General features: G+C 37.1%; 3 protein-coding genes across 13 annotated transcripts; 1 reads left to right on the top strand and 2 right to left on the bottom strand.

Moving 5' to 3' along the window:
* Positions 1–723: 723 nt before the first annotated feature.
* On the bottom strand, positions 724–4,889 carry LOC138140206 (major facilitator superfamily domain-containing protein 12-like). 2 transcript variants are annotated; one of them, XM_069061032.1, is made up of 9 exons: positions 4,731–4,889; positions 4,327–4,539; positions 3,969–4,279; positions 3,262–3,535; positions 2,910–3,095; positions 2,742–2,853; positions 2,543–2,693; positions 990–1,105; positions 724–948 (listed from the first exon to the last, which is right to left on the bottom strand). In XM_069061032.1, the coding sequence occupies exons 2-9, from the start codon at positions 4,528–4,530 to the stop codon at positions 923–925; spliced, it is 1,380 nt and encodes a 459-aa protein (XP_068917133.1). In that variant the 5' UTR covers positions 4,531–4,539; positions 4,731–4,889; the 3' UTR covers positions 724–922. The 2 variants fall into 2 exon arrangements, with proteins under 2 accessions (XP_068917133.1, XP_068917132.1); XM_069061031.1 differs by having other exon boundaries at positions 724–938.
* A 142-nt stretch (positions 4,890–5,031) lies between these two features.
* Positions 5,032–18,714, bottom strand: RhoGAPp190 (Rho GTPase-activating protein 190). Of its 8 annotated transcripts, none has more exons than XM_069061003.1 (28): positions 14,964–18,714; positions 14,298–14,535; positions 14,096–14,243; positions 13,286–14,048; positions 13,010–13,222; positions 12,842–12,853; positions 12,596–12,782; positions 10,939–11,054; positions 10,735–10,887; positions 10,568–10,682; positions 10,193–10,518; positions 9,989–10,144; positions 9,687–9,938; positions 9,456–9,634; positions 9,210–9,402; positions 8,962–9,101; positions 8,789–8,917; positions 8,688–8,732; positions 8,474–8,607; positions 8,357–8,419; positions 8,149–8,266; positions 7,879–8,100; positions 7,428–7,696; positions 7,142–7,375; positions 6,935–7,073; positions 6,748–6,879; positions 6,537–6,693; positions 5,032–6,489 (listed from the first exon to the last, which is right to left on the bottom strand). In XM_069061003.1, exons 2-28 carry the CDS (start codon positions 14,469–14,471, stop codon positions 6,291–6,293), a joined length of 4,968 nt encoding a protein of 1,655 aa, XP_068917104.1. In that variant the 5' UTR covers positions 14,472–14,535; positions 14,964–18,714; the 3' UTR covers positions 5,032–6,290. The 8 variants fall into 8 exon arrangements, with proteins under 8 accessions (XP_068917104.1, XP_068917107.1, XP_068917106.1 ...); XM_069061006.1 differs by having other exon boundaries at positions 7,879–8,085; XM_069061005.1 differs by having other exon boundaries at positions 8,158–8,266.
* On the top strand, positions 10,948–22,166 carry LOC138140202 (transketolase-like protein 2). Of its 3 annotated transcripts, none has more exons than XM_069061025.1 (5): positions 10,948–11,072; positions 20,112–20,447; positions 20,499–21,267; positions 21,321–21,587; positions 21,708–22,166. In XM_069061025.1, the coding sequence occupies exons 2-5, from the start codon at positions 20,170–20,172 to the stop codon at positions 22,110–22,112; spliced, it is 1,719 nt and encodes a 572-aa protein (XP_068917126.1). In that variant the 5' UTR covers positions 10,948–11,072; positions 20,112–20,169; the 3' UTR covers positions 22,113–22,166. The 3 variants fall into 3 exon arrangements, with proteins under 3 accessions (XP_068917126.1, XP_068917124.1, XP_068917125.1); XM_069061023.1 differs by lacking the exon at positions 10,948–11,072 and adding an exon at positions 18,737–18,873; XM_069061024.1 differs by lacking the exon at positions 10,948–11,072 and adding an exon at positions 18,976–19,217.
* Positions 22,167–22,272: the final 106 nt, after the last annotated feature.

Here is a 22,272-nt window from a genome sequence, read left to right as displayed (position 1 = left end):
AAGTTTTTTCGCTCTGCGGCGAGGTGGACATGACATAAGAGAATTAAATTTTTAGTTACTTTTATGCCACTCCAAGGGGCAGGTGTTTCGTGTTGATTCTGTGATTTAAGTTAAAATTTTGTGAAAATGGCACTTTTATTTTCGAATAGTGAATACATAGGTGTTGTGTTGAGTGTGGTGAATCGTGCGGGTGTGCTCCTCGAGCCCAGAGAATTTCTGTGCGACTTCTTCTTGTGGGGGTACATGAAGGACTTCGTGAATCACCTGTATAACGGGTTTGTCATTGATTAGCATTCAATTGGGGTTCGTCTTGTTTGAACGAGCACGCTACGACCACCTCGCGAACAGTTTGGACCGATCCGTTCGCTGTGGTTTTTGTGACGAACACAAAGGTACCTATTCGCCGTTCTAATTTGGACTTCTTTTAAAACCCATCAATGTGGATCATTTTTCCCAAGAATCTTCAATTCGTGGCGTGCTCGGCTCGCAGACGGATCGCCGGAAGCTTGCGGCGTGTTCGTTACACCAATTTTTCGACGAACATTACAGGCTCGGCTCGCGTAGTGCGTACGCGCCCTAAAAATTCATTCTTTTCCCAAGAATTGCAGTGAAATCGCAAATTTTGGTTGTGGTAAAACTAGTAATTGTTATGATTGTTACACTTGCAATTGGAAAATCAAACATGAGTGAAAGTACGGTTGATAGAAATGGAAACAAGCAAAATCTGTGATTAATACGTTTTATTCAAATTATCTATATATGCATTTGAAAATAGGGGTTCTTTATAAAAATATATTTTTGTTAATAAATAAAATTATGTATCAAAAAAATTGCACTTTTTTAAGATATAAGAGAGGGTTGTATATCTTCGGTAAGAACTGGGTGTACGTCGGAATTAATACTGTTGTAATTTGGGACATTATCATATCCTAAATTGTCTGTAAATTACTAAAATAGCATTTATATGAAACTAAAATGTAGATACCAACCTACTCTCACTTTTTTTAAGAATGATATCACAGCCAGTGCACCTAAAATTGCAGATCCTCCACAAACGTAAGTCAGTACGTCCCTGTAAAACCCTTTATTTGAAGGATCTTTATGCCTGAAATAATAACATCGCAAGATTAAAATTTCCCCACATTTGAATGCTATAAAACAGCTGTCATTAACGCTGAACGATACGCTCAAAAATATTTCTAAATTGCTGCAACAAATGATACTTAATTATTACTGGGAAAAAACAAAAACAACTACCGATTTGGAAATTGAAATTCAATTTCGGAATATTGTTTTTGTTGTTCAAATAAATGAATCACTTTTGTCCATAGCTTTTTTCGATATATTCAATAAACTCCATTTTCCATTTTTTTTGTTTTTTAAATGTCAAATTTGACCGGTACTATCGGTTACGTAAAAACTTTTTTCTACTTTGGTATCATAAAGAGCATTTTGTGAAACTAAAAGCAGTGTTACAAAGGGACTTTTTGTGAAACGATTTTTGTTTTGTTTTTTTTTTGTATTACGTTGGTATTGTTGTAATAATAGCACGCTGGCCGGCGTCCGGCATCTCCAGCGAGCTCCTGTTAACAATTAAAACATTTGACATTAATTTCACAGAAATGTCACAGTAACTCATAACACAAAAGTCCCTAGATTATTTCATAATTAGATTTTTTAGTTTTTATGAAATCAATGCGACCAAAGTAGAAAAAATAGTATATTACTGCGACACTCGTTCTCCTCACTGCGTTCGTCGTGCCCCAACCAACTCCTCAAGTGTCATAAAACCCGTATAACTTTTTTTTAATTTCACCTCGTAGTAAGCGTTGAAGAGTCGATTGTGAATTCACCACTCGTGTAAAAACGTAAGATTTAAATAGCTGATTTTTTTTGTGATGCGAAATTTTCGGTACACAGGGTGTTTTCGAAGTTGAGGCGTTCCTTGTAACAGGAGGTACTATACATTATTCTTGAGAATTTTAGCCAAATCTTCTTAGTAAAATGTTTGTATTAACGGAGATAATTAATTGTATATTTTAATCGTTTTCTAAAATTTTGAGTCCGGTCCTGTGTATTTCCCCGCCGTACTAAATTAATAACTGACGTGGCCCAGGATGGTGACCTTCCGAAAATCGCTTTACGAACTCTCTGATAACATTGCGGATACATTAGCAACATATCTGTGAGCTCATTATTTTGGCAATGATAAGCCATTTCCACTAATTAGATAACTGACAGTATTTTTGATTAACGTCCATTCTCATTTGATTTTTTTTGTCAATTCAAATTTATAACAATTCAACGCAAATTAACTTATTGTATCTTCATTGTCGTACACATTTTACTAAGGTAATTTTGCCTAAAACTTTTTAGAACAACGCATACTATCATATGCTAAAAGGAACGCCTCAACTTCGAAAACACCCTGTATAGCTTCGCGCGGACAAACGATCTGTTCTTTGCATCTTTCTCGGTTTGTTTTGAATCGCTCGTCACTAACAGCTTCCTGGCTCAAAATTAATAAAATTACCAAACTTACAAGTCTTGTATGATCACTACAGCGATACCATTCGCCAATTTATCAGTGAAGCTCATTATGCCATACACAAATGCGCCACTATCTGTTTTATCACCAATAAGATCGGCCGTTATCCCAAGGCTTGTTACGAGGATAATGGAACCGCAAGCACCTGAAAATTGTGTTTTCATCGATTTCTATTTACTGATTGGGAAGTTACCAATCAAAACTGCGATTATGTGGATTTCAAATGATTTGAACTGGTCCCCTGAGCCCAATTTAATCCAGAGACAGGCTGACACTCCCAATAAAACTCCAAAAACATACGACAGCTTCAACGACAGCGAAATTAGTTTTTCAGAAGCGATTTTTTTTTTAAATAACTAACCTTACGGCCTAAATAACGATTTAATTTTTCTATTATCATAGATGTCATAAAGCTTCCTATGAACATTATCAACGGTATTAGAGCCAAGGCACTGGCGGCCATATCCAGCGTTTCATGCAAATACAGCGGAATGAAAACCTGAGTTAAATTTACGAATAACCTCGTAGACATGTAAACCACAGCAACCTAGTTACATTAAAATTGTCGTTACAAATCTTTCAAGGCTGAACAAAAATAAATCGTGTACCTTTCCATGCAAATTATTCTTTTTTAACGAGTAGATACTGTTTTTTTTTTGTTTCATTTACTCAATCATAAAATATTCATTTTAAATTGATAAAAAATATTTTACCTGATACACTTCTGGTGAGAGTAGAAGATCAATAACTGGTGTTCTCAGCTGAGTACCTCTTACATTGTTGGTGCCAAAAGCACCCTCCTCTTTTATAAAAATGTGAAATATCAATGAAGAAACAATACCTAAAGATAAACCTATCCAAACCACATGCTGAAATTTATCAGCATCATCCGGCCCAATTTTTGACTGTTCTCCTCCACTATTTATGTGTAATATAGCCCAAGTTATTCCATAAACCAACAAATTTGATAATACAGTGAAGCAATATCTGACAAAAAAATTACCAGTGTCTATAGTATAATTCAGAATAAGTGGCATCGCGGTAGGTGTTGATTCTCTAAAGCGAGCTTTATGTTATGTCAAAAAAATTTCCAAACATGTGAAACCGTCATTACTTTATTCTGAGGTTATGCGTTACATAATTTTGACATTGTTTTCGCCCACAGCAGAGATACCCCCAGAAAAATAATACACTTTTCATAAATGAAAGAAAGAAATTCCAAATATTATGACAAGAAAATAAACACAAAACGATTCCATTGATAATATCAAGGCCAAATTAAAAGCGAAGGTTACCAACAGCATTGAAACTAGGGTATTATTAGCAAGGGTCTTGCTGCCAACGTAAATTTGAATTTCCAACGCCTACCGCGATGCCACTGATTCTGAATAATATAGTTTTTTTTTTCGTTTTTTTTTACCTGATGGCAGTTAATTTTGTGCGATCATGTTCATTGGGAGTTAATTCTGGTATCAATGATAAATGAGAAATCTGCACTGAGGCCCACCCAAATTGAAATATCACTATAAAGACACAATAGTAAAACATTTGGGCCCATTTGTGACTGTGTGTGCAGTTTATGCAAGGAGCAAATATAAAAGGAAAGGTCATTAATACACAAATTGTGCCAATTAAATGCCAAGTTTTTCTTCTGCCATATCTACACAGCCAAAAATTATCCGACTGATCTGAATGAAAACCAACAAATGGAGTAGACAGACCATCAGCTATCTGTAACTTTAACCTGCAGCTTCATATTTAAAAAAAAAAGTATTTACCTGACCAACAAGAAGCAAAAACCCAGCTTCCCAATTACTAAATTCCAGAACCAAATGAAAATATACTAGCAAATAAGTAAACCACATTGAAGCACAGACATCATTTAAAACGTGCCCTACACCATAGGCAAATTGTAGTTTCAAGGGCAGTCTTCGGTATACTTCAGTATATTCATTCGCAAGGTGTTGACTGCTCACTTCCATTGTTGAAGACTAAAAACAGCAACACAGCATTCTTACTTAAATCAGAACAGTGTTGAAAAATTGATTATCACGTTGCTTTGAACAAAAATAATTGGGACAAATCACAAACAAGCAATCTAATGCGTTTCCGGGAAAATGTAGGTAATTATTCGAGCATGTCATAACCTCCTATATAACCTCTACATTAGTAATTTGCTTACTTATGTTATGCGGTAATTCGAAACTAAACACCCCTAGCCTTTGCCACACATTATGCACATAATTATTAGGTATTTTACATAAACAAATCTAAAACAATAATATTTACAAGTGGCAAATGGTTAAAAGTCAAAAACCCAGAGCACCAACATAACAGAAAAAAATTGCACAGTTGGGAACGAGAAAACGAAAGTTAGACCAGTAGCGTAGATTCTAGATTTATTCAAACCGCAAAATTAAGAATTATTGGTTTGTGCGCCTCGGAAATAAGAATTGAAATTTGCTTTACGATAATAAAAAACATTTATTCTAGCATACAATTATTATTAGGCAGTTGATAAATATTGATACAAATCTTTCGTTACAAAAACAGTTTTAACCCTTAATGGGGCCATTACTGCATGAGACAGCCCAAAAAACATAATCTACGATATATCCACATATGGTACATTGAAATTATTTAGAGCCTAAGAAACATATTTTCACAATTCGTGGGTCTTAGTTAATGCAAAAACAAAGTAATTGGTGAACGATATATACAACACCAAGACCCACAAGCCGTTAAGCGAATAAAAGCTTAAAACTATGTTCAGTCTGACCAAAGTCTGAAGCCAGAACTGATCTGTTGTTCAATTCCTATTGTATACAAACATTTTTTTCATGAATTGCACAATACTTCATATTGCATAGACATAACGTACAAGTAATTAAAAATATCAAATAAAATACTTCATAAATTACAACGTAAAATATCACTTTGATGAGATTAGCTAAATAATTAAAAAAAATAATAAAATAATATTCAAGTGCAGGGTGGCATAGGCCATCAACATCCAGACTAGAAATTAGCTTGGCACACCCCAATTTGTCATGCAGCGCCTCACACGAATGTCAGACTCAATTACACACTCATTCTGGACAATATTTATATTGTACTAATCCAATTATAGTCATTATTAGTAAAGCTGTTTTAACTTCTCAATACCCAAGTTACTGTATAATACAAGTTCAATACTATCATAAAAATAATACAATGATAATAGGAACATTAATATTATCTGAGTAATGGACACAGTAGCCATTGCCACAATCTCGTTGATATTAGGAGGGCAACAAATTTTTGAACGGATGTAACACTTACTACCCTAGAAAAGACATTAATAACTGAATGTGGGGAATTACATTAAACACAGATAATTAAATGAAGGCTTACACACAAGCACTTTCTCAATTCCTCACATACTAATTTTATAAAATTTTTCATACGACTACCTTTTAATGAAACGTTCTACAATAATTGTAAAAATACAAATCACCACTGGTGTCACAAAAATTATTAATAAGGTATCACACAGTAATTATTAACATCTTTGGATCAAAAATTTAAGTCATTGTAAATTCTAAATGTACGAGTAACATCTTAAAATAATTTTTTGACACGTCTCTACTGCGATACATTAATTACAAAATCAAGGCCTCTCCAAATATAACAACAAATGATGGAATGCCAGAAAATCAAATTACTACAGCGAATTGTGCGTTTTTGGCATGTTATTATATTACTAAACCATTACAAAAGCCTCTTTGCCACAAAACAGGAATGGGTATTGATTTATCATTGTTTGTACAATATCTTCCAAGTATGGCCTCATCTGTTCAAACCTTCCCATATCGCTGAATTCTATGGGTAATAACGTTGGCCACCAACATATTGCCAGATTTTTACTGTCCATATTATTCAACTTGGAATTCTCCGCCACCCTAAAACAATCAATCAAATACGTTTATCAAACCTATCACAAACCTACTTGACGAAATGTTGAAACACAAACTTTAACACTTGGAAATTAACTTTAGGTAACTTCTCCAGCATACTACGCAACGCAAGCAATCGACAACTTCTATCCGTTTTAACCTCAACATTTCCCGTTGTCGTCGCCATTGGCTTAATTCTTGTCCCTGGAACTTTAAAATACACATTCACAATGTAGAGTCACCACAGTTCATTCAACTATCTACCTGCAATTTCCTCTAATTCCGACATCACTTCTTCTTCAAACAAAGGTGGCAATCTTTTTGACACAAAATCTTTTAAAGCAGTGGCCACCGCATTTACCGGTATATCCAGTTCGTGTATGTCAACATTCGAATCTGACAAGTAAAATATTAATACAGTCATATTCTAAATCTAAAACAAAATCTATACCTTCATCAAATTTCTGGAATAACAGATCAACGTGTGCTCTGTTACCTGGCACTCTATATATACCTTCAGATTCTAACCCCTCACTCTCGATAAATTTGACACATTTTTCCAAGAAAATTGGTATGTAATTATTTTCATTCTACAATAGACATTTATTTTATTTTTTTGTAAAACCCGATCCGGTTCGAAGGACCAGCCAACACTTACTTGGATGAAATCAGACAATTTGGATGGCGCTGTGGTCAGCGACACAGCTTTCTGTTTAATTTTCTGTTGTTTCTTTTTGTCCCTTTCTTTTTCTTTATCGGCGACTTTTCTCAATTTCTCTTCTTTCAGTCTGCGTTGCTTTTCTAGTTTTGAATCGTCTTTGGCTTTCTGCTTCTCCCTTTTTCTGAGAAGTTTCTCTCGATCGGATTCCTTCATTTTAGGTAAAACTCCAAACTGTTAATAAAACACGTACTTATCAAGTATTAAAAATTTTATCAGATACTACCATTGGTGAATTATTGTCTCTAGGCGATGAGACGTCCAAACTAGATTCGTCATCGTGTATACCATAAGAATTGGGCTTTATAGAAAATAAATCTGGAGAATGTAACTGAATATTTAAATTGTGAGTGTTATGCAATTCCGACACAGGCACGCGTTTCTTTAAGCTAAAAGATCGCTTTTGGGAAAATCTATTGCGGCTATCAGTTGTCCCCGTTCTCGCTTGTTCGGCATCACTTCCTTCGGATGAATCGGAATTTGATTCACTTCCAACTAAAAACGTACCGGTATACACATGATTTCTGAACACTTGCGAACATCTTGTGACAACATCGTGCAAATACCAACCACATGAAAGACAATTTTAAATAGTAAAAAATATATGGTGACATTAAAATGTCTTTCATGTGGAGTTAACACTGCACGCGCGCTCCCTGACAGTACTAAGACCTCACCATTGGTTTTGTCAGCATCTAATTCTACATGAGGAGTTGAATGCACTGATGGTAGGGTAAAACCGCCAAGTTGGGGGACTCGAGGCGGCTGTACTGGAATGGCTGTGCGCTTTTTGCGCTGTCTTTTGTGGGTGCCGGATTTTCTATTGACTTTGGAATAGACTTCGCTCGCTCGCTGTCTTCGTTCAAGACTACTCCATTCACTATCTGTATCAGAATAAGCTAAAAAAATTATTACAAAATGAAAGCGTATTGCTTAATTTAACTTACATGGTTGACCTTTCTCCCGGCGTTGTCTCAACTTAGATTTTCCGCTGACAGCGTCCTGTACCAGAGTGTACATGTATTCAGCATCTGGTGGGTACATGTTGTGAACCATATCTTTAACCTGCGCATATTCACATCCTAAATCAACTACCTCTGGTGTGGCTAATGGAGCATTTCCAAAATTAGTATTGCGAATATCTTTGCCACTTACGTTCATCCTCGCTATAGCTTCCGTCACAACAGAATAATTTTTCAAGTTCAGCTTTCCTGGTTGCTAATAACAGAATACAATATACTCAGATTTTACCATCTCCTGTTAAACCTATACTTTTAACGTTTGTGAGATTCCTTTTGGTCTTGATTCAGACACCGTAACATGTCTTCGTCCCGTAGTGAATGCGTGTTGACCGTAATTATTCCATGCGCTGCCAGAAATCGAGACCGGTTGATCACCTTCCCCATCTGTCAAACAAATCAAATCAGTGTTACCACCACAACACACGAATTACACTAATTCACACGTCCACACATCAACAAATCACCTGAATCATGAGTTGCTAGTGACTCTCTTGATCCACTAATGTCAGCTGCATGAATTGATTACAAAATACTTATTTGTTTCAAATCCTAACACAATACTTACATGTAATTTCGTCTAAACTCGTCTGTGACGCGGACAACATTGGACCCCGTTTGGGAATTCTCGAAATTAACGAATGATCGGGCGGAGCTGGTTCTGGAGGGGTAGTCGGAGGTGGATAAACCTGGAAGCCTGCACACCACAATAACACAGTAAAAAATCAAACAATTTACTACCTTGATGTAACAAGCGTTTCTTCGATGTTATATCACCGTTTTCGTTTCCGTACATATAAATGTGAGAATATTTATCACTATGATCACTCGAACTGAGCCTTTCGTCAGGCCCATTTAATTCATAGTTTTCGCTGCCACTCCTACAATTAAAAAGTGACATATTTAAATCAAAACACACCGACTACAAAAGTAAACAAAAACAAGTAACGTGAGATAACGTGATCGTTCAATAACAATGAGATTAGTACCCATCATTTAGTTTTAATTGATAGCTCTCGTGCCTAGGAGGAGGCAGTGGATGTCCGTGGCGTTGAGATCTAGGGTGTTCAAGAGTTCCTTCACCGCTGTCGTCCAAACCCGACGGCTCCTCCATATGGAAGGCTTGTTCTATTTCCGGTTTCTTTTCCCAGACTTCTTTAAAAAATGGTGTAAAAAATGCAGCTGGAATATATAATTAAATCAGCAAACTGATCCACACCGTAAAATCATCTCACTTTTCTGTTGACTTGACGATGATGACGTCATGAAATGCGCATGGAGTCTATCAGCTGTGGCGTTTCCCTCGGTAATCAACAAATGACTCAAATCATTGTTGAAAAACGCATTTGCTCCGCCGGAATCAGTCACTGCCAAAATTTGTATTGGTAGATTAGGAATGTTCATCGAGAATGCACTAAAACGGGCAATTACAAGAATCTTTTGAGAGAGTGTTCACGTGTACGTACTTTAGTGTGGCCAAAGAAGCCTTTCTTTTTGTGGAATAGACTAATATGAAACCGTGAACGAGTTCATCGCGGAATGCGTTCGCTCCATGGAATGATGAAACTATTACTTCTACTTTTCTTTTAGAATCGCCCAAAAATGTCTCTAAGATAATACTTCTTTCTGCCGATAAAAAGCAGCATTGGTGTGATAAAAGTGGCGCTAAAACGTTTTCTATTGAATATGAATCGCCACAGAAAGTACACATGATAATTCTGAAAACAAGATGTTAATAAAGAAAATGGAGAGATTTGTGAAAAACAACCTAATATCGGGTTCGACACATTCAATAACGGATTGATAAATATTTAAAAAACCGGCCCTGTGATGGATGCTCTGCACAAGTTGGTGTAACGCGTCAGAAACTAATTGTTCTTCAGTAATTTGGTCGAGACAAACATCCATGAAAGGACACTGTAAACTGTTCAAAAGATGTAATAAAATTCTGTCAAGTAAGTCGAAAGTGTACCTATCAGCTAAACTTTGGCCTTCTTCTCTTAATTTTATCACATCTTTTTCTTCAATATATGAGTCTTGTAAAAACATTAAAACAATTGGTAAGCCTTGGAATGGCAGTTTGTCTTCTTGTTCTAAATTAGATAACAATGTCTTTTCTAAACTTTCCCGTATATATTCGAACGATTCGGCGTTAGAATACACACAAAAACTTCCGTGCGGTACAAAATCTGCGGTTCTGAACGAGTTATGAGGCAAACTGACATCCCCGTTTATAATTCTATAATCCAAACTGTAAAACTGACAGTCTATTTCGTACTCATCGTCCTCACACTGGGCCTGCAAACTCATCAAGTTACACACCGGTCAACAACCCTTAAACACCTACTCTAATTTTAGCTGCCAAATTCTCAGCCAAGTTATCCGCCCCAAGAATGAGTAGATGAAGCTGATTATTGTCTGAACTTATTAACCACTGGTTACTGTGGTTCCAAGAAGAGGGTCTACAATTTCATATTTCAAACGACCGCTAAATGCCAATTTCGCACAAAGTACCTGTGAACTTTTGTTGCTAAAATTCTCTCTATAAGGGCGTCCATACAATTTGGAAATGCTGGACAATGCTCTCTAATGGGACAGTGAATGAAACCTAAGTGTTGAAATAGCATAACTTTTCGATCTTGATCCAAACGATCCAACATCTTATATCTATAGATAAAACATTGTAAATACCGATAAAACGATTCGCAAAGTACTCACCTAAAATCATCCTGCAGTACATCAGTAATCTCTTTAATATCATCTTGGGTTATTGTTCCGGTTGGTGCGATACTTTTGAAGTGGTAGAATAAGTCGGCGTGCTCCAAAAGGAGTTCCTGAAGTGATACATACAAGTGAGTTTTAGAAAACAATCGCTGGTAGGGTAAAACATGTTTGACCTTGTTACCTCTCGGTGATAAATTGAAAAAACAACAAACAACTTCCGGTTTAGAACGTAACGTAAGATTAGTTCAACACAAAACTCGAAAATTTGTTTAAAGTAGTCCGGCGTCTCAGTTTCTAGTCAATACAGCAACTGATTTCTAAATTCGTACAATCAAAATTTTTCTACAATGATACAATCAAAGTTTTATGATAAATTATTTCCGATTTATTTGTATCGATTTATAAAAAAATAATCATTAAATATATAAGTTGATATTTTTAATCGGATCTTGTTTTGACTCAAGAGTTGATCGCGTTGCGTTAGCATTGGTGGTGAGTCACGTGGTCGTCTGAACAATGGCTGACACTTCCGCCTTAATAGCTGTTTATTCTTAGTTTTTGCAATTTTTCTCTTTGGAATGTCCGGTAAGGCTGATAATTAAGCACACCAGCGAATTCCTTAGGTCATTTTCTATCGATACAGTAGTTTTTTGTCATAAAATCAATGGTTTTCTACTGCACAATTTCAATTTTTATGTGCCCGCGAAACACTTGTCGTAAGGTGCCATGTTATTCATTCCATTTTCGAAGGCCTTTTATTCAAAATTTAACTCGGTACTCTCGTGTCAAAAATGGATTACTCCCTAGGATTTAGGGATGTTCGTTACTAGGTTGCCATAAATTTGGTTAGGTTGGAGGCTATGTGGTTTCTGGTGACAAACAAAAGATATCCCAAAAATGTAAGACAGCAAATTAATTGCAAATGACTAATTTCTCGCTAAGTGATAGATGATTTTTCATTTCACAATCAATGTTGGTTATTGGGCGCATATAATTGATTTCATATAAATGTTCATCAAGTGAGCTGTGCATTTGTAAAAGCACCTTTAATTTAGTTACATTACAAAAGTCACATTTATGAAGGTCATGTCCAATAAATCTTTACTTGGTAAAAATACAAAGACAAAAACAAATAAGAATTACTTTAATTCAATCAGTAAAAAGACGTAACATTGCTTTTGAAATCAGCAATGTTAAAATGGACAAAAACTAAAAAATTAATCAAATCGGGTTCGCGCAGAGCAAGCAACTTTGAAAGTTAAAGTCACTAGCTTTAGCTTTACTACCAACTGAAAATCAGATTTTCATGGCTTGCTTAGATGCACATTTATATGAAATTGAGTATATTTATTTGGATTTAATCTCTCAATTCAAAGTAACCAACCTTAGGCATTCAAAATAACTTTTGAAAATTCTAGTTACACACAACATGAAAAACGTTATTTCCCTAAAAGTTCGAATTCTAGGGAGTAATCCATTTTTGACACGAGAGTAAGGCGCTTAAAAAACTTCGGATTTATGTTCCAAAAGTGTTCAACCTTTGATTTTTGCACTTTTTGTTCCAAATTCAATGGTATCGATGTGACGCGAAAAAAAGCGAGCGGCATCTTTTAGCCACATATTTTATTGTGAAATGCGGCTCGATGGTTACCTGAAAATTGTGCTTGGCGTTTTCTATGAGTTCTCTTTGATGCGCGTCATAAATCTGCTGGCAGTCGTGCTCAGACAAGGCCTCGAAACACTCTCGTCCCATAAATAACACCCTAACTTCCGACAAATGTTTGCCAGGAGTCACATATCCGGTATCTTCGAGTAATTGCTTGAACTGTTTCTTCCACCTGTAACAAATCGCGAAATTCGTGACTAACGAATTAGTAAGTGCACCAATCCACCTCACCTCTTTGGCATCCTTTGTTAATGAGCGAACAAAAAGAAAATAGCTATTAGTAAATGTAATGTTACGTCTTAAATTTAATAATAATAACAAACTTGTTATAGTTAAATGAGTATATAAAACAAAAACCAACAACCAAGCCCCCAAACACCTAGTACTGTAATGTCATACTCTAATCGCTTCTGCTCCTGCTGCAAAACGTTAATGTGGTTTTTGAAAACAGTTTCGGCGTCGCTTATTTCCAGGACGTCGAACGGAATTCGTGTTTCCTCGTTATCAGACTCCAGCTCGCACTCGGTCCATGGCATGTCTTCCGGGCATTCGTAAAAATACTGAGAGAAATCTGGGTGCGTTTTCAGGTACTGCTGGATAGATGGCCAGTCGCTTGAATAGAAAAAAAAACAAAAATGAAAACGTGCTCGAGTCGCGATCGAATCGAAATTTTACCTATCAGTTAAAGTATTGATGTCAGGGACTAGTTCGTGTAACACATCCGGCAACATCTCCATGTAGTGTGCAATTCGCTTGGCGAGCTGCTCGTCTTTGAGTTTCTTGATGTGCCGCCTGAATAATCTCTGAGTTCCGTCTAAACCAAACAACTGAACAAAATAAATCCACTCTTTGTGCGAATTCAATTTTTTAACGGTGTGCGACCACAGCGCCCGACAGTCGGTCACGTGCAGCCGGATCAGCCTCATGAAAGCCTCACTAGCCACGTCCATCAATTCCTTTCTGGCCCGCGCGGCCTCGGCGTACGATATTACCTTAGATCTAACTTTACTTCTATCAATTATTTGTGCCAATAACATAAACGCTAAATCTACGTTGACGTTGTCGTGCGCCGAAGTTTCAACTAACGGTATAGCACCTTTGTATTCTTTCCTCTGGAGCAGCTTGTCGGCTTCCCTCACGAACAGCTCGTTTGCGTCGTCGTTTTTAGTGGTGACAAATACTATCGGTTTCTTTGTTTTAACTAAATTATTTAATATTGCCGCGACTATTTCTACTTGTTTTTCTAAAGATCTGCTTGGCACAATACTGACATCGAAAACACAGATAAAACCGTCGATATTTAGCTTCCCGTCAGGTAAAACCTTTTGTTCGTATTCTTTCTCTATACCTAGCTGATTTTTGCAAATGTACATCAGTTTCTCGGCCGACGTTATCTTGGTCGCTGCACACCTCTTGATATAAGGCTCCATCTTCCCGCCTAGAATCAACGCTGGTCAAGCTGCTCTGAACAAGACTGCAAGTTACCTTTGAACGGCTGAAAAGACGCGTCGTCTATAAATTCTGTTTGTTCAATGACGCTGAATTGGTAGTCGATCCCTTCCTCTGATGTTTTGATCACTTCCCCCCAATATAAAAAATGATCGTTATTGACGACACGGCCGCTGAAATCGGTCTAACATATCGAGGAATTAGGGCGAGTGTGAGGTTAAGTTTGCTGGTCAATTACCTGACTCAAAACAGAAATGTGGTCGACGTTGTAATCATCGGCGTGGGACCTCATGAACCGATTGCACAAACACGATTTTCCTACTCCAGCATGCCCCTTGTCTTTTTCCATGCCAGACAGACCGACGACGGCCACGTTAATTGTACGCACTGTATCAGCTTTTCGTGCCATCATGAAAATTGGCTTCTATCAACTCCTATGTGTCATAACGTTGTCGATAAAAAGTCATTTGAATAATCTGAAAGCGAGTATTTGGAGAGTGTGATTTGCAAATTTAACTAGTTTTTAATGATCTATTTACGTTACGTTACGAGCGCCATTAACTTTTAGAATAAATTCAGTAAAAGTGAGTGAGTTAGTATGGATCTGGAGTTTTCCACATTATTGTGGCAAGGGAAGTATGTGGGACTCACTTGGCTCTGGTCAGATGATTTGTGGGCTTTGGATCTGACAGGGCGATATTTAATCTCAATTGAGCCTAAATAAAGCGGGATCATTATGACAACGTCCGACTGACCATAATAAACTACGTAATCCTTAATGTTAGTAATTGTATGATGAGATGATTCTTACAAAGGTGCATGATGAATGTCAGAGTCTATGCTTGATGATGATGACAATCGGCAGCAACGAGACATGCTTGGGGGTTAAAACTGATAAACTTACCTTAATATCAGAGATCAAGAAAATAGATTTCCGTGGTGGTTTAAAGCTCATTTTAGTCGTAACATGTGAAAAACAAGATATGCCATACCATAATTGACCTGTCACAACTTAATTGCATCGAGATTCCTCTCACTTGAGGGCAAGGGCTCGATATTGTTGATTTTTTTTAATATTGTTGTTTACGTGATAATAACACATTAGATAGTGATATCTATAACAAAATATAACACTGTCAAATTCACATAACAGCCGACCACCCACCGCCTTAGCAAGACGCCATTACAGTATTGGGGGGAATGGGAGGAGAGAGAACGCTCAATAGTGATAGCACAGGCTACTGGGATTATGGCGGGCATTCCTGGGTTCCATGTGCTCAAACGGCTCAATTTTCCCTTATCTTAATTACGCGTAAATCCCAATCAAACTCCGCATTTCACCTCGTTCACAAAAAAACACGCATTAACCGGACAATTGGCGAGTGGCGGGGGCGGCTTACTTGCATTTTTTCAATAATAAATTTTCATAAACTTTTATTTATGACTACAGAACCATAAAAAGAGAACTTTACGCACTTTGGACATAATTCAAATTTAAGGCCGAACTAGCAGCTAAGCGCCGCTTAAAGGCGCCGTTAAAAAAAGGTGGCATTTTTTATAGTTTTCATTTTCAGAAAAACATAAAACACGACATGCGACCTGCTCATAAATAAATACTGTTGAAATAAGAAACCATCCAGATAACCAGTTCCGATAAAACGTCGAACAGTCTCGCCTTTTTTACTTTCGAAAATCGACCCTCTCCTCAACAGGGGTGGCACAGAATTCGGGGTCTAACAAAACTAAAATTTTCGAGACGAAAAGTGCGCCCTGCAAAAATGGATGTTAACAAAACCGGAAGGGGATTTTATTAGGATGATAATCTTCAGATAATGTAAAAAGGAAGGATTCATTTAGGAATGACACCACAACGCAAACCGCGCGTTTGTACAAATAACAACAATTATTTATTACAACCGTTATTCGACTCCCACAATAATTCCACGTGTGTGTTTATTTCGGTGAAAACTGTATCAATTTTTGATATTTACAATTGTGAGAAAACCATAAAGCCCCTGGCGTCGAGTTCTGCGCTCGCAGCATTGTTCGGTCTCGAATAACGATAATTTCATATGCAGAACACATGTGATCATTTTTTAATCGAGTAGTGATTAACCTCTTTTCTGCGAAAGTTGCAGAACAAATTACTTCTCACCGTATTTAGCACGTTGTAATTTTGTCCGATGACGAATAAATCTAAAGGTGGTTGTTGGCTCAATTGCTAATTGTAATTAAACAAACCACCAATGCAATACAAATATTTTGAGTATGTGTGTGCGTGTGGTTTATTTACATATATATTCATACTGCATTGGCTGTTTAGTGTAAATAAGAGAATTATTAATTGGCGAAATTTTCCTGTAAATGTCACCGTTTTGGAAAATTTATTTATATATTAGGCGTTCCGAAATGTTTACTAGAAATGGCAATTAAAAGGTCAACTGTTGAAGCTCATCTAAAATACGCAACTGGTCTTCGTCAGTTTAATTGACGCACTTTCAACTTTTTATTCGTAATTAACCACTCCTCAGATACATATTTTAATATGTATTTTTTTTGTTAATGTAATAATAAATTCAACTATACTTCGCGTCTAACAATGGTCCAAACACAGAAAAATACTTCATACACGATGTACATTGTTACTGGTACATGTATTGTTCAACAATTTCAACACAATATAACGTTTTACAAACAATAATTTAACAAAATAAAAAACTACATCATTTATTTTAGATTATTTATTTTAAAAAATCAAATCAACAATAATTTAAAATAGTTTAATTTTGGAACAAAATAAAATGAGAAGCATCGGTGTATGTTGGGTTGCATACCCCAAAATAAATTATGACATTTTAAAATTATTAAAATGTTTAATATTATTTACAAGAGTACATAATGTTCGAATTTCGAATGTCTCGGGACAAAAACAAATGTGTAACTGTTACTATTAATTAATTTTCAATCATTTTGTATGCTTTAGTCTATTATCATTTTTATTATGCATAGTAACCGCACACCATGAATTCAGCTTCAGGTAGTTGCTGCCAGTGGCGTACCCACTGGGGTTCCGTGGTCCCAAACTCTCCACAAAACAAAAGTTAAATCAAGTTCATAATTTTTTCTTTAATCTTGTGTTCTTGTCACAAAGAATTAAAAGAAATCAAAACGCTTTTAATTATGTAGAAAAAAAAATGTATTTGTTGCTCACGGTAAATAGATCTCTATTTTAAAAAACAGATTATTCGATCAAACCTAGGGACATAAAAATATTGCGAAAGCAATTTGATTTCGAAAAATTGAGGCTATTCAATTGGCACAGTTGTGAGACAAGACCCAAACTGCCTTTTCGATGAAACAAATAAGCCTCACGTTGTTTCTATTGAAGAGGGCATGTTTAAAATTGTCAATGTTATAATCGCCCACGTAAAAAGTCGATTAAAAAATTTAAATTACGAGTATGTATATTTATTTTATACGTATATAAAAAGTGTATCAAAAAATTGAAAGTCAACAAGCAAAGCTTGTGCTTGTGATGGCATTGGCGTTGCTACGCTACTGGTTGCTACGTGTCATGTCTTTAAAAATGATGAGTCAGCAACGGACTTCTTCATCTTTCAAGGGTATTCTCTTACAGCACTTGCACTTATATTATTGTCCATCAAATTATCTTTTAGAATTACATAATGTGCTGCACCAGATGATATAACCAATATAGTCGTTAAGGAAAGAACCAGCTACACAGCGCTGGATGATGTAAAAGTTTGCCAGTGTGGGTGAACGAGCTCTTACATTTTTTTTTTGCCAACAGTATTTAATATATTCCATTAATTAGATATAAATAATAATTAGTTCTCTAAAAACGATTTTTAAAAAATGTATTCACGACCAAATTTAATAAATCAGTGCAATAATGTCGAGACCTGCGCTAATTGGACGATCTCCTTTAGAAAGTAGAAACATTTTTAGTTTGCATTTACATAGGTACCTATACTGATCACATTTTTGGTCGAGACCGTTTACTTATTATTAATTGAAACGATTCCTACGATTTTAGAAATCTTTGCAGGGGTTACAGTTTTATATCACATTGATATTGATAAAACGATCTAATTTAAAACATTTTTCGTCAATCATGCAATAAATGAATGATGATTTGATAAATTTAACTCGGGGCAATCTATTACAATTTACTGATAACTATTTCTTATCAAATTTAGAGTTGATCTGGCGCCCTCTACCACACACTAACGGCATTATATTTTCCAAAATACAAAAACGTGTTTTTGTTTTTGGTTTGGGTGACGATTTGCGCTATCGCGCCTGTGCAATGCGCATGCTTTCTGTTGCTATGTGCTATGTAGCATGTAGTTTGGACGTTTGGGATGTTGACGTGAAACAAGATCACCTTGGTATACTGAGATCTGAAAAAATGTACGGAGAAAGTGGAAGAGTTTCTACTTTTCTATGAAATAGCGGGGTACACGCTTCTAGGGTACCGCATGATTACGTAATTGTTATCTGGTCCAGCTTCCAATAGCGTCAATGTACGTAACGTAGCTTGATGCTTAGCGTTGTCGGCATTGGCTGCCCCTCAAGGTGTGTGCACGCCTGCCATTTAACCACTTGTTGATTGTATGTCGGTGTCAAGCGAACGAGTTAGCGCAGCAGACCGGTCTTTTTCTCCTGATGTCCTCCGACATAATGGCAAATCAATACCACAAACTGGAAGCCAAAGCTGTCCAAGAATTGAAGGACATCGCTAACAAAATCCGGATTCATTCCATCACCTCCACGCAAACGGCAAAGTCAGGGTGAGTCTGGAAAAATCATTGAATACTCATTATTTTTGTACGTTTGCGCGTACGGTTAAGTGGCGCGAATCCATATTTGAAAACCTCTCCAATGACCCAAGAATTTTTACTGACTGTTTTTGTGCACGCACCGATAAGTTTTGGCCTCACTCGATAAAAAATACTGATAACTCTTCTTACTTAAACGATCAGTTGTGACGCTTTTCTTTAGTTACTTTTGAGCGGTCAAACAATTGTTACAAAATGCCGGCTCAAATCTCTCAGGCGGACATCAGAGTCTTGGCAGACGTTGCCAATCGAATTAGAATTCACAGCGTTACGTCCACCGCAGCTTGCAGTTCAGGGTATGTATAAGACCCCTTCGTAGCAACATCCCTCGGCATAACATAAACTAATAACCTAACTTAACACAAATATAAAAACCAACATAATTACCGCAAATACAACGTCAACACAATTAACATCTTTGACCTTTTACATAACATTTTAATTTCTAGATTCATGTAGTTGCGGACAGATTGTTGTTATTGAAATAATTCACCTTCAATTATCAATTGACCAGTATTGTTCATCATAAACTCGGTGGAAAATATTTCCCCTTCAGTGAGTCAGTTGAAGTTCAAATAGAAAAAGAAATTCATTTTTATCGTTGATCTTTCGCGACCTATCATTTGGTAATCGCATTATCACCTCGTTATGTAACATACGTAGTAAATAGAATAAAATTTTGATAAACACAGTAATGGTGATTGATAATTAAAAATATAAATATGATCGGAATTTTTATGATACATGATTATTTGTAAACATTTAGCAGTTTTAACCAGCAGAAATTTCCATTGTCGGCATTATACATCGTTTTTTAAATTCGTATGTTTAACGGTTGAATATTTACATAATCCTGTATTTACACACAATACGCAGATAAGCTTATCAGAACAGGAATTTGAAATTAGATTCGTTTTTGAAACCAATGCGAGTTAACAATAAAATTGTTTCGTCGGACAAATGCGTGGACGCATTTGCAGATTTTTAGGTGTACATCTTAAATGATAAGCTGAGCAAACACAATACACACTTTAAATGAGTACTGTGCGCGTCATTTATTTAATTTTAAAATTAGCTATTCATTTAAACGCGACAAACAAGAGTGATGCGGTTTCCGCTTGGGGTAACTGTCACTCGACGTTCACTTGAATTCATTTCAAACCCACGTTGTATGTTTTTTTTTGGCGCAGACATCCGACATCATGCTCGTCGATAGCCGAAATTTTGTCCGTTTTATTCTTCAACACGATGCGCTACAAAGTCTCCGCACCCAAAGATCCTTCCAGCGACAGATTCGTTCTTTCCAAGGGTCACGCTGCCCCAGCTTTGTACGCTGCGTGGGCTGAAGCTGGTCTTTTCCCCGTGGCAGATTTGCAAAATCTTCGAAAATTGGGGTCGGATCTGGAAGGTCATCCGACTCCGCGTTTGAATTTCATCGACGTCGGCACCGGTTCGCTTGGACAAGGTTTGGGCATTGCTTGTGGAATGGCCTACGTGGGGAAAAACTACGACAAAGCTAATTACAGGTGGGGAATATTACAGTCTTGTGGACTGCGTCGCTATCTTTGATATTATAGGGTGTACTGTCTCGTCGGAGACGGCGAAAGCGCCGAGGGTTCGATTTGGGAGTCGATCCACTTCGCCAGTTACTACAAGCTCGACAATCTTTGTGTCGTTTTTGATGTTAACCGTCTTGGCCAGTCTGAACCTACCTCTTTAGGTCACGATATCGACACCTACCGCAAGCGCTTGGAGGCTTTCGGGTTCAACGCGGTGGCAGTCGACGGTCACGACATCGAAGAACTTGTCAAGGCCTTCCACGTCGCCGCCAACACCAAAGGCAAGCCGACCGCTCTTATTGCCAAGACCTTCAAGGGCAAGAACTTCCCCAAAATCGAGGATTTGGAGAACTGGCACGGAAAACCCTTGGGAGATCAAGCGGAGAGAGTTCTACAACATCTGAAGTCTCTGGTTAAAAATACAGGACCGCTTCAAATCCATCCGCAGAAACCGCTCACTGATGATGCTCCATCTGTTGACATCACCAACATCAAGCTTTCGTCTCCACCTTCGTACAAAATCGGAGACAGCATCGCCACAAGGGTGGCCTACGGCACAGCTTTGGTGAAAATCGCACAAAACAACCCAAGAGTGATTGCTCTTGACGGTGACATGAAGAATTCCACTTATTCAGAAGCGTTAAAAAAATTCGATCCTACTAGATATATCGAATGTTTCATCGCGGAACAAAACCTTGTAGGCACTGCTATTGGTGCCACTTGCAGGGATCGCGCAGTCGCCTTCGTTTCTACATTTGCCACTTTCTTAACTAGAGCTTACGATCAGGTATTTCCCTCCCATGTTTTTCACGTACGGATCGTCTAAGCGGCCATTTCCAGATTCGTATGGGCGCCATTTCTCAAACGAATGTTAATTTCGTCGGGTCTCATTGCGGCGTTAGCATAGGCGAAGATGGACCCAGCCAGATGGGTTTGGAAGACATCGCTATGTTCCGCACCATTCCTGGAAGCACAGTTTTCTATCCTGCTGACGCTGTTGCTACAGAACGTGCCGTTGAACTAGCAGCTAATACTAAAGGAATCACTTTCACCAGAACTAATCGTCCTGTTACAGCTGTTATTTATCCAAATAATCACGTTTTCCAGGTGGGTGTTCCAAGGCTGTGATTGTTCACGTCATGTCTGAACTTAGTTCAGCATCATATTGCTTTTTTAAAATTTTTAACGTTACATTTTTTTAATATGAACGTTGTTTTGTTACAATAGATTGGAAAATCAACTGTTGTTAAGAAGTCCAACAATGACCAGGTGCTTGTTATTGGTGGAGGGGTCACTCTTCACGAAGCTATCAGCGCCGCTAACGAACTAAGTAAAGCCGGGGTTGGCGTTAGGGTTCTGGATTTGTTTACTGTGAAGCCTATAGATAAGGAAGGTATAATTAAAAACGCTAACGAATGTGGAGGAAGAATTCTAGTTGTGGAGGAACATTATTATGAAGGCGGAATTGGTGAGGCTGTTTGTGCAGCTGTGTCTCAAGAACGCAATATTATTGTAAAACATATTGCCGTTCCGAGAGTTCCTCGTTCTGGAACTCCAACTGCTCTTCTTGACTACTATGGCCTTAATTCCAAACACATTGTCAATTATGTGCAAGAAATTCTGAAGCTATAATTTGTTATATTTTTTTGAAAAGAACATTCCATGTTTATAAATGGATTCTGGGTTGTTTTGACATTCATTCCATTTACTATTCGCAATTTTAATAAAAAAATTTCAAAAAAATCTTGGGAATTTTAATGTGGCCTTACTCCCCTTAGTAATTAATAGGGTT

The sequence above is a fragment of the Tenebrio molitor genome, chromosome X, assembly GCF_963966145.1.
Source record: "Tenebrio molitor chromosome X, icTenMoli1.1, whole genome shotgun sequence".
Lineage (NCBI taxonomy): Eukaryota > Metazoa > Arthropoda > Insecta > Coleoptera > Tenebrionidae > Tenebrio > Tenebrio molitor.
This window is presented reverse-complemented; position numbering and strand designations above follow the sequence as displayed.

Coding starts and splice junctions, on each gene's coding strand:
- LOC138140206 (XM_069061031.1), bottom strand. CDS start 4,530: ATGGAAGTGAGCAGTCAACACCTTGCGAATGAATATACTGAAGTATAC. Junction 3,096..3,261: donor TCTCACCAGAAGTGTATCAG/GTAAAATATTTT, acceptor TAATGTAACTAG/GTTGCTGTGGTTTACATGTC. Junction 939..989: donor CTTAAAAAAAGTGAGAGTAG/GTTGGTATCTAC, acceptor AGTAATTTACAG/ACAATTTAGGATATGATAAT.
- RhoGAPp190 (XM_069060998.1), bottom strand. CDS start 14,471: ATGATGGCACGAAAAGCTGATACAGTGCGTACAATTAACGTGGCCGTC. Junction 6,880..6,934: donor ATTCCAGAAATTTGATGAAG/GTATAGATTTTG, acceptor TTTACTTGTCAG/ATTCGAATGTTGACATACAC. Junction 6,490..6,536: donor GTGTTTCAACATTTCGTCAA/GTAGGTTTGTGA, acceptor TGATTGTTTTAG/GGTGGCGGAGAATTCCAAGT.
- LOC138140202 (XM_069061023.1), top strand. CDS start 18,749: ATGTCCTCCGACATAATGGCAAATCAATACCACAAACTGGAAGCCAAA. Junction 18,874..20,111: donor ACGCAAACGGCAAAGTCAGG/GTGAGTCTGGAA, acceptor TTTTTGGCGCAG/ACATCCGACATCATGCTCGT. Junction 20,448..20,498: donor TACGACAAAGCTAATTACAG/GTGGGGAATATT, acceptor TTGATATTATAG/GGTGTACTGTCTCGTCGGAG.